General features: G+C 33.9%; 1 protein-coding gene and 1 non-coding gene across 2 annotated transcripts; both read left to right on the top strand.

Moving 5' to 3' along the window:
* Window positions 1-283: 283 nt before the first annotated feature.
* Window positions 284-363, top strand: TRNAL-CAG. Its single transcript has one exon. It is a non-coding gene; the product is annotated as a tRNA-Leu (tRNA).
* Window positions 364-1,041: 678 nt separating this feature from the next.
* LOC125213423 lies at window positions 1,042-4,276 on the top strand. The gene is made up of 3 exons (XM_048113968.1): window positions 1,042-1,628; window positions 3,410-3,569; window positions 3,646-4,276. Exons 1-3 carry the CDS (start codon window positions 1,130-1,132, stop codon window positions 4,112-4,114), a joined length of 1,128 nt encoding a protein of 375 aa, XP_047969925.1. The 5' UTR covers window positions 1,042-1,129; the 3' UTR covers window positions 4,115-4,276.
* Window positions 4,277-10,229: the final 5,953 nt, after the last annotated feature.

Here is a 10,229-nt window from a genome sequence, read left to right as displayed (position 1 = left end):
CCTTTCAGAGCTATCGTCCTCGTTGGCCAATGACTGGTTCTTTTCCTCTCGTTGGACACACGACTGGTTCATTGCCAACAATCAAGCCCCCTTCAGGGCCAACATTCTTGTTAGTTACTGCTGGTATTTATCAATCCAACACTCTGAGTTCTCGTTACACAATTGATTCTTTGCTAGACCACCCTTCTAAATTTTCATTGGTCAGAGATACACTTTTAATAAAAATGGATTATCTCATCTATAGAATCTCTATTAATTAAAGTGTTGAAAATAAAAACAATCAGTCAAGATGGCCGAGCGGTCTAAGGCGCCAGTTTCAGGTACTGGTCCGAAAGGGCGTGGGTTCAAATCCCACTCTTGACATAATTTATTTTACAAAAACCATTTCTCTTCTTTTTTCTTTAGTAAATAATTACATTTGCTTTTACCTTTTTTATTCACATTTTTCAGTAAATACATAGTCTACTAAGCAGCTTCAATAGCTTTTCCCCTCTCTTCGATTTTATATATCTAGCCATTAATGTTAATTAAGAAGCTCTAATATCATAAATTTGACTGATTCTTAAACTATGGTGTATATTCTTTTAAAATAGTCATGATGCACACACACTATGTGTATATGAATGTCTCTAGTTTCATTACAATAGAAAAAAAAAGATTAAGAAAGAGTAGTTCAACTTAAATAACATTAATAATAAGTCAATGCGACCAAATTTAATGAATGCAAACCAAAGTAAGTGTTAAGTTTGGCCTAACTTTAATTATTTCAATTTAAAGAAATTACGATTTGCAACTCACTACTACACTAAAATAAATTGAATTGAAGTTCGCAACTTTCAAATCACAATTCTAGAATTCGCAAATTTAGATATTCATGATCTGGACTATCTCTTGATAAAATTGCAAATCATAGCAAACCTGTGATTAAGATTGAATCATTGACATAACTCAATCAAAAATTAAATTTTAAACACAAATTTTCGTATTTTTAAAGGCAATAATAGAGAAACATTTCCCACCTAACCACCACAAAAATTCAACTAAAAACATAACTAAATTCAAAGAAGTAAATTAAAAGTTAAAACCCAAAAATATCTCAGTGAACTCGGCTGAATTCCGATCGTCATCAATGGCGGCCGCCGCATTTCTTCGAATTCCGTCCACATCCCTTTCCCTCCCACTCCAATCCTCCCGCCCAATCTCTCCCCGCGTTTCCAAATCCCTAATTTTCAAAGTCAAGGCATCGACATCCGTTGACTACTCCTCCCCGACGAAGCCTCTCTCCACGACCAATTCCGGCAGCTGGAAGTGGAAATACGGCGGAAATTCCGTCAATATCCACTTCGAGCGTCTCGAGAACGGCGGCGCCGGCGCCGATCAGCCACGGAAGGACATCCTTCTGGTGCCGACGATTTCCGATGTCAGCACCGTTGACGAGTGGAGAGGCGTTGCTGAGGAGATCGTCGGGAGGGACGGCGGCGGGATCAATTGGAGCGCGACGATTGTGGATTGGCCTGGGCTGGGATACTCGGACCGGCCGAAGCTCGATTACAATGCCGATGTGATGGAGAGGTTTTTGGTGGATTTCGTCACTGCGCCGGATAGCCCCGTCGCCGGATTCGTTGCAGGTGTGCGATTGATTCGTAATTGCTATTGATTATATGATGCTTATTGTTTTGTGATTAGTTATTGTGTTTTCTTCTGTTCTGCGATGGAATAGGTTTGTTGTAGTGAGTAATTTGGGGAAAAAATTTTTGGATATGAAGAAACGAAATCTAATTGCTGAGGTTAATATATTGCAGTTGTTTAGAACATGCTTAAAACAGTTTTGTTGCTGTAGCTTAAAAGCCTATAATTTTGGTTTGTTTATTGCAATATTTACCGTGGATCGATGTCTGCATTTCTGCGAATTGTGTATGCTAAGGAGTCATGGTTATTGTTTGGGATCGAAAGGTCGAAGGTGAAATCTAATAACCTATGTTAACCCCTGTTTGAGGTTGTGAGGTTTCTTTTTTTTCGGGTCTCGTTTGTTGGTTGGTAATTGGTATCACATGTTGGATTGAGAGTGGTGAAATGGAAGGGGAAAAGATGGAGTAGATAGGATCCGGAGATTACAAGTCGTAGTAAAGGAGGCACAAGATTGAACAAAAGTAGCAATTTTTCAACAACAAAACGATTCAACAAGTGTTCTCTTTTTTTTGGAGCTGTTCTTTCTGTTGCATCGAAGCTCAGCTCCTTGTTCAAAACTTAAAAACAACTGATAATCCAGCTACCTTTGTGCTAAGCTCCAATGCATTTCCTCTTCTGCATATTGACTCAATGATTTTTCCAGCAGCAAGATATAATGCATTTTCATATGTTTAGTTTGTATTTGAAATGAATTTCGCTTGATTTCCAGTTTCTTTGTTGTGCAATATGTATCTCTATGGTAAGTAAAGCCTCTAAGTTTGAAGAAATTTGTTTGTTATCTCTCAACCAATTGGTCTTATCAGAGCATGACATTCAGTTCATACTCAGTGGGGGATGACATGTATTTGAGATCACATCAGTTCATGCTTCACTTGATATTTATCATTGCCCATATTGCTAAAAGAGCCAATTTTCCTATTTACATTCATTAATGCTTGCTGATTTGGGGAAATCGACCCACTTGGCATCCGCATGTATTTTTGTAAAGGTCCTTTAGTCAAATAAGAGAATCTAGAACCTGATAATTAGATCTCTCTAAGAAAACAAAATCAAGGAAATTGTTAAAGGAATAATGGCAGATGAAAGCAAGAAAATGTAGTAGAGGTGTCTTCACATTGTCTCTTCAGAGTGAAGAGAGGGCCTATAGATCGTCGAAACAATGGAGCTGCTGCTATTCATTGTTTCCAATTCTGTAGGATCTCCATCATACTACTGATAGAACTTTCCGTTTGAATACTTGCTCAATTTCAAATAAGGAAAGGGAGCTCGTAAGTTATAGATTTAGCTTCATCCATAATACACCAACCTAGTATATCAACGCCTTGATTCCTATATTGCAAGTGCATACTATTATATATACTGAGAAATATGTGATGATGTCCCTAGGGATAATAATCACCATGAACCAGTTTTAATTATGTGCAAGTTTGATGTGATTAGATCAAATAGTAAATTTTATTTGAATTGATTATATTGCAGGATTGATGAGCTCAACAGTTTTTATGAGAAGCTTAGGAGTCAGGATGGTTGATTTATCAATCTTCCAATATTCTGTTTGTTAATGTTATCTTGAGTTCATGATGGCCATTCTTCCTGAAGATATAGTCTGAACTTTGTCTTGCAGAATATTTTAGCCGTTTCCGAGAACATCAGTAGATCTACAATAAGACAGTTTTTGCACCGTTAGTTTACAGCTAACGATTGCAGTTTCTGTACACAGATAACGACTATGTGGTCTTCGGAGGAGGGCATGCTGCAACGGTAGCTGTTAAGGCAACAAGAAAAGGTTCCTTGAAGCCAAAGGCCATTGCTGCCGTTGCACCAACCTGGGCCGGGCCCCTTCCCATCGTGTTTGGTAAAGACTCGAGTATGGAAACTAGGTATGAAGTGACTCACACGCCTTCAGATTAAAGCCACACCAACAATTTCTTTTCTACCAATTTTGTGAATTTACAGGTACGGCCTTCTAAGAGGGACATTGAGGGCTCCTGCTCTGGGCTGGATGATGTACAACGTTCTTGTCAGCAACGAAAAGTCAATCACGTCGCAGTACAAATCCCACGTGTATGCCGACCCACAAAACGTCACCCCTGATATAATTGACAGCCGATATGCACTCACCAAAAGAAAGGGGGCCCGTTATGTGCCAGCTGCTTTTCTGACTGGAATGCTCGATCCAGTGGGTTCCAGAGAGGAGTTTGTTCGACTATTCGCAGGACTAGAGGGAAACGTGCCAGTCCTCGTTGTCTCAGCCACGGATGCACCAAAAAGGTCAAAAGCTGAAATGGAGGCTCTAAGGGGAGCAAAGGGTGTAAGCAAATTCGTGGAAGTCCCGGGCGCTCTTCTGCCTCAGGAGGAGTATCCGAAGGCTGTTGCCGAAGAACTGTACAGGTTTTTGCTGGAGAATTTTGAATCGAAAGCTTAAAGAAACTGAGAAAGAGAGGTAAATCATCACATCAAAGTCATATATATACATTTCTTTAGTGTGTCATGCTCTTATGTGTGATAGTTTTGTTGGTTAAAAACATTAAACATTTACTTGTAGACTTGCAATTCTGATGTTAAACGTTCCATTTGTTTGCTTTGAGGCTCTTTCTCGAAAACAGCAAACTCGAATGAGCTGTACTCTTGTGCGGGCTTGCTCGCGAGCCCACACAATGTGTGTGGTTAGAATGAACCTGGTCTGTCTTGTCTTGAATCGTTCTTTATAAAATAGAGTAGTAAATTTATTACATTGAAAAATAGTAATTACATTGAAAAATAGTAATTATATTTTACTAAAAACAACAATATTTTTTTATCCCAAGAAGTAGGCCTGTCAAATTGGATACCCGCGGATACCCGATCCGAAATTTTCGGGTACCCGATCTCGAAATTTCCAAAATCCAATACCCGATATCCGACCCGAATTTGATTTCGGGTACCCGGATACCCGACTCGGGTATCCAGTCCCGAAAAATCGGGTATCCAGTCCCAATTGTGATTTTGATTTTGATTTTTTTTTTTTTTTGAAAATTAACTACAAACTTTTAGAATTTATTTAATATTATTTAATTCAAATTTAATACAAAGTTGAAGTACTAATATTCAAGTAAAAACAACTACAAACTTTTAGAAATACAAAATTCTTATATTAGCTCGAATTTAAGAGAAAATAACTACAAATTTTAGAAATACAAAATTCTTGTAGTAGTTCGAATTTAAAAGAAAATAACTACAAACTTTGAAAAATACAAAATTCATAAGTTATACTACTACATATTAACATCTTTCATCCATCCACAATAAGTCAATAACCATCAAAATTCATAAATTCAAACATTCATCCTTTATAAATATCACAATTCAATAATTCGCGAGAATCAAGATCTAACAATAATATCATCAAAAAATTCAAAATTATAAATATCACAAGTCAATGACATTAAAATTTATAAAATTAAATTACATATCTTGTATACTAACTATTAAGGAGTAATAATTAAATTATAGTTAAGAAATTAAATTACATTTAATTATAATAAAAATATAATTTATTAATTTTAGAAAATAAATCGGATAATTCGGGTATACCCGATTAGATATCGGGTAACCCGATACCCGATAATCCAAAATTCTCACTACCCGATCCCGATCCGATACCCGAAAAATCGGATTTCGGGTATCCAATTATCCGACTTTTTCAGATTTGGATATCGGGTATCCAATACCCAATATCCATTTGGCAGGGCTACCAAGAAGTGTCATTTTTATTAGGAATACATAATCACTTTTATTTATAAAAACAATAACTTTTATTCTTTAAATCCACAATTAAAGGTTGATAGCTATGTATGTTATGATTTCAATGTAGATACGAAAAATTTCTCAAAGTCTTACCTTTCTCCTTAGCTAACAATCTAACATCCACTAAAAATTAAGGTTTCGTGGAAATTCAGTCCCACTATGGAAACAATTAGTGGTACATGTATAACTTGGCCTCACAAAAATTAATACCAAAAGTTGGAAATGTCGAAAATGATTGATCATTGATTCAATGGCAATATGTAGATATACGTAAGGGTTTCTTTATTAATAAGAGTTTGTGTTGCTTCTTTTTTGTTTTGTTTATTTTTGCTTGTGTCCGAATTGAAAATTTGGCCCTCTATCTGCGGGGATTGAGCAAATCGCTCGTGTTTATCGTTAATTTCGGGTAATTGTGAATATACTTGTTATGGACTTTAGTGAAAGTAATTTTATCCTTTATCGATTGTACGAGCAAAAGTAGAATTTATAGACCAAAATGATCTTTTTTTTCTTCATAGGCCATACTCGATAGATTCGTACAATAAATTTCCTTACACATTGATACGGATTATGATTCAAAAGCATTAATATTTTAGTTTATGTAGCTTTTTCTTGTTAAGTTTAAAAATGTTCAAAATCATGAATTTGTGAGCACAATTCACGGGAAAAAAATGACAATCAAACAGTACAAGCACGTAAGATAACAAGAGACAAAAACAACAAATTTATCGATATTGTAGTACTTAAGATACAACAAGCAACACAATCTCCTCTAATTAACAAGAGAATCCTATGATGATCTGATAACAACAAAAGGATATTAAAAAAAAAAAAGAAAAGAAAACTAAGACGACAAACAATAACTAAACTAAAGACCTAATTTGCGTCAGTAGGCAGTTATCGACCAATTAAAAAAGACCTATGTTGCGCCAATCTGATGAGAAAATAAATATGAAAAACCTATGTGATATTCATGATCTAATAACTACAAAAAAGAAAAGAAAAACAAAGACGGCAAACAATAACCGAACTAAAGACCTAAGTTGCTCCCTTAGGCATTTATCGACCAATTAAAAACGACCTATGCGACATTGATGCAGCTCATTCAAACCATGACGAATGTGTACAAAAATCCTTGATGCACAATTTATGCCGTACAATCCTTTGACATTAGATTGAATGAGATAATGATTTATAACCATATAATTGAATTATGAGATTAAATATGATACTAAAATCATAAGAATCGAGTAATGTATCTATCCTTCATGGCTGGCGCGTTGATTAGCCACTAAATATTTTGCTCGCGATTTTCAAACTAATTAATTTGAAAAGAATCGAGTAATGAATTTCTACTATACCTAAACAAATCAATCATAATTCCCAAATAATTAATGTCACTACTCATTTGGACTCGAGTCCTATAATTTGGTAATAGTTTTTATATATGTTGATGGATTAAGAGATTGATATAATTATTGAAATTTTAGGATATTTTATAGTACATCATTAATATCAATCAGTGTGCAAGTTTTCATAGCATATTAGATTGCACAAGAAAAAGTAGAAAAGAAAAAATAAAGCCTTTTATATACCGACACAATTATGCGTGCTTACAAATTCTTTAATATAGTTATTAAAATATAGTTTAGAAATTTAATTCATATATATGGGGTGTATTACTCATTTTGATGTCAAGTAAAAAAAATGTGTTTATAATTATCTAAATCATGACAAATTAAAGTTGTCTATAATTTTACATAAAAATATATAACTTGTATTCATAGTTAATCTATGCTCGTGTCACTCTTGTAAGATTGAATATTTTTTATATGGAGTATAAACTATGAAGTCTATGATTTATATATATGTGACAACTAACAATTATCCATATTGTTTATTTATCCAATTATTGATAGATTTGCTAATTAAATCAAAAATGCTTTTTTTAATAGTTAGGGATACTTGTTAATGAAATGGATCATGGCTTACATATATCACAAATTAAACAAATTAAGGAAAATAATTGACAAGCCTAAGATCTAAACGACTAACAATAGATCCAATCATCCAAGAAATTCTTATCCAAACAATATATTAATGTGCTTATGTGCACACCACCATCTATTCCATAATTGCATTGTTTACAAAATAATAAATCAAACCTATTTTACGAATTAAGTGCATTTACTATCCTACATAATACACATTATCATCTGTCGGTTTCTGATTGGATGGGAAAAGGGGGCCTATCGTATTATCCGTGACTACATCCTTTGACTTATGTTCAAGATTTACAATTAATTTAATTTTAAAAATAGTGAAAGTAATTTATATGTGATTAATCTACCCCATTAATATTGAACTCACCAAGTCAAGACTGCGGCCATGTATGTTCACATATATATGCATTCAATTATTTGTCGGGAATGGGGTCTCTTTGCGGCAAATCTTATGATAGATGTTACCTTTGATGAAAGGGACGTAATTAACGCAAATTCTAAATATTGAATAAATTTTAAATTATGATGTTAGAAAATGTTAATATATCACAAAATAATAGAAAAAAAATATTAATACAGTGTCAACGGTTAGCGATGCATTGACATCAAAATCTTGAAATTTTACCTTGTATATGTACTGAATTAATTAAAGAGTTTGAAGTCTATACAATATATAGAATTTTGCATTTCACTACTTTTTGATAAAATATATAAATAAAAAATTAATATAATTGTGATTTTGTACGATAAAAGTTTAATGGGTTTCTCTGTGGTAGTTATTGATTTATTTTATTCGTAATTATTGGTTATTTGTATTATTATTGGACAACTAACGAACTATTTACCATATAAAAAGTGTGTAATGAATATCTTTTTTAATCAAAGAAGTTTTTCATTAAAGAGAAATAGAGCATATTAGCAAGACCCTCAATAAAATAAAAAGAAAAACTCCTATGACCATGATATAAAATATTGATATTCACATTTTTTTAATCAAATTCTATAAACGAAGTTTCAAGCCACGATAAATAGTATGCCTACGATTCCTTGAAAAGATAGAGGAGGATGTTCCATTGATCACAACAGTAGTTTGATCGACAATCTTTGTAAAAAAAAAAGTGTTCAATTGTCTCCGTCTCGTATTTACAAAATTGTTATACTCCCTCAAATCATTTATATCATTTATAGAAGATTCTCTCTTACTTTTTCTCATTCTCTCTTACTACCTTCGTCCACTAAAATTTGTCTCATATTTTAATTTTCGTCCGCCCTCCAAAATTTGTCTCATTTCATTTTTACCATTTTTGGTAGTGGACCTCATATTCCACTAACTCATTCCTACTCACATTTTATTATAAAACTAATACATAAAAGTAGGACCCACAATTTACTAACTTTTTCAGCTCACTTTCTATTACATTTCTTAAAATCCGCGTCGGGTCAAAGTGGGACAAATTTTGGTGGACGGAAGTAGTACTTTTTTCTCCTTCTCTCTTACTCCACATTCCATTAAATTCCAGTTCTGCGTTTAAGAGTCTTTCTTTCGTGTCTAGTCTTTCTTAATAGGATAAATCAAGTAGAATACAAGTAGGGATGTCAATTCAACCCGAAACCCGTGGGCCGGCCCGAACAACCCGGTAATATGAGCGGGTTAGGGCTGTAATTTTATTACCCGAATACAAAACGGGCTAAACGGGTTGGCCCGAATGGGTTGGCGGGTTAAACGGGTTGGCCCGAACGGATTGCGGGTCGGCCCGATGGGTTGTGAGTTTTAATTATAAAATATTAAGTTTTAGGGGTTTTTTATATTTTTGAATCCTCAATCTTCATTCTACACAATCATTAGTCTTATTCAATCTTCATTCTACACTTTTCTACTCGATCCCACAATATCAGCTTTCAAGTTCCATCTCAACTCATTATTGGACCGTTCCATCATCTGTCACTAGTGTCTTACTACCACCAAAGCCAATCAAGACAAAATTAAGAACTAACCCATCAAAATCTTAATATATTTATCATTTTAATAATGATTCATGTAAGATATGATTTTTAATTTTCATAAAGAATTAGTTACGAACAATGCCATAATAATGAAACGAACACAAGCTTTAATTTATATTGTAGTTGACCGAGATGAAAGGCTTCTTTTCAAGTACTATTGAAGAAAACTATGAAAATTTGAAGATTTTATATGATTCTAAACTAAAAAGAAAAAAGTATCTAAAATTTAAAATCATTTTATAGAAGAAAATTTTGATACAAGAGATTATTTTCGAAAGCTTTTAGGCCCGAATAGCCCGATGGGTTAGCCCAAAACCCGACGGGTTAGGGTTAGGGTTGAAAATTTATGACCCGAAAAATCCATAACCCGAATGGCCCGTACCCAAATAGCCCGGCGACCCGAGTGGGCTGGCCCGAACCCGAGCGGGTTAGCCCGATTGGCATCCCTAAATATAAATATTCATATAATATTTAATTAAATACTGAAATAAATGGTTTTGGGTCGAGTATAGATGAGGAGGGACCATAAACATAATTTGACACATATCTATAATAAATGGAGTATTTGATTAGCATTATACAATACAATTATACTAGAGGATTAGTATAATACGTGTACCTATGAATATCTAGAAAACAACTACCACTATTACTACTATTAATTTAATAACATCGACATCGTTACAAATCAATGAATAAAATAATTAAGTAATCATGTAGTAGGCGACAGCGTGAGAAGAAATGAAA

The sequence above is a fragment of the Salvia hispanica genome, chromosome 3 (genome assembly GCF_023119035.1).
Source record: "Salvia hispanica cultivar TCC Black 2014 chromosome 3, UniMelb_Shisp_WGS_1.0, whole genome shotgun sequence".
NCBI lineage: Eukaryota > Viridiplantae > Streptophyta > Magnoliopsida > Lamiales > Lamiaceae > Salvia > Salvia hispanica.
The sequence above is the reverse complement of the archived record's forward strand: the minus strand, read 5'-3'. Positions and strand labels throughout refer to the sequence as shown.

Bases quoted from the DNA above. Each gene is read 5' to 3' on its own strand.
- LOC125213423 (XM_048113968.1), top strand. From the start codon at position 1,130: ATGGCGGCCGCCGCATTTCTTCGAATTCCGTCCACATCCCTTTCCCTC. The intron at 1,629-3,409 runs GTGTGCGATTGA...TTCTGTACACAG, and splicing joins CGTCGCCGGATTCGTTGCAG to ATAACGACTATGTGGTCTTC. The intron at 3,570-3,645 runs GTATGAAGTGAC...GTGAATTTACAG, and splicing joins GACTCGAGTATGGAAACTAG to GTACGGCCTTCTAAGAGGGA.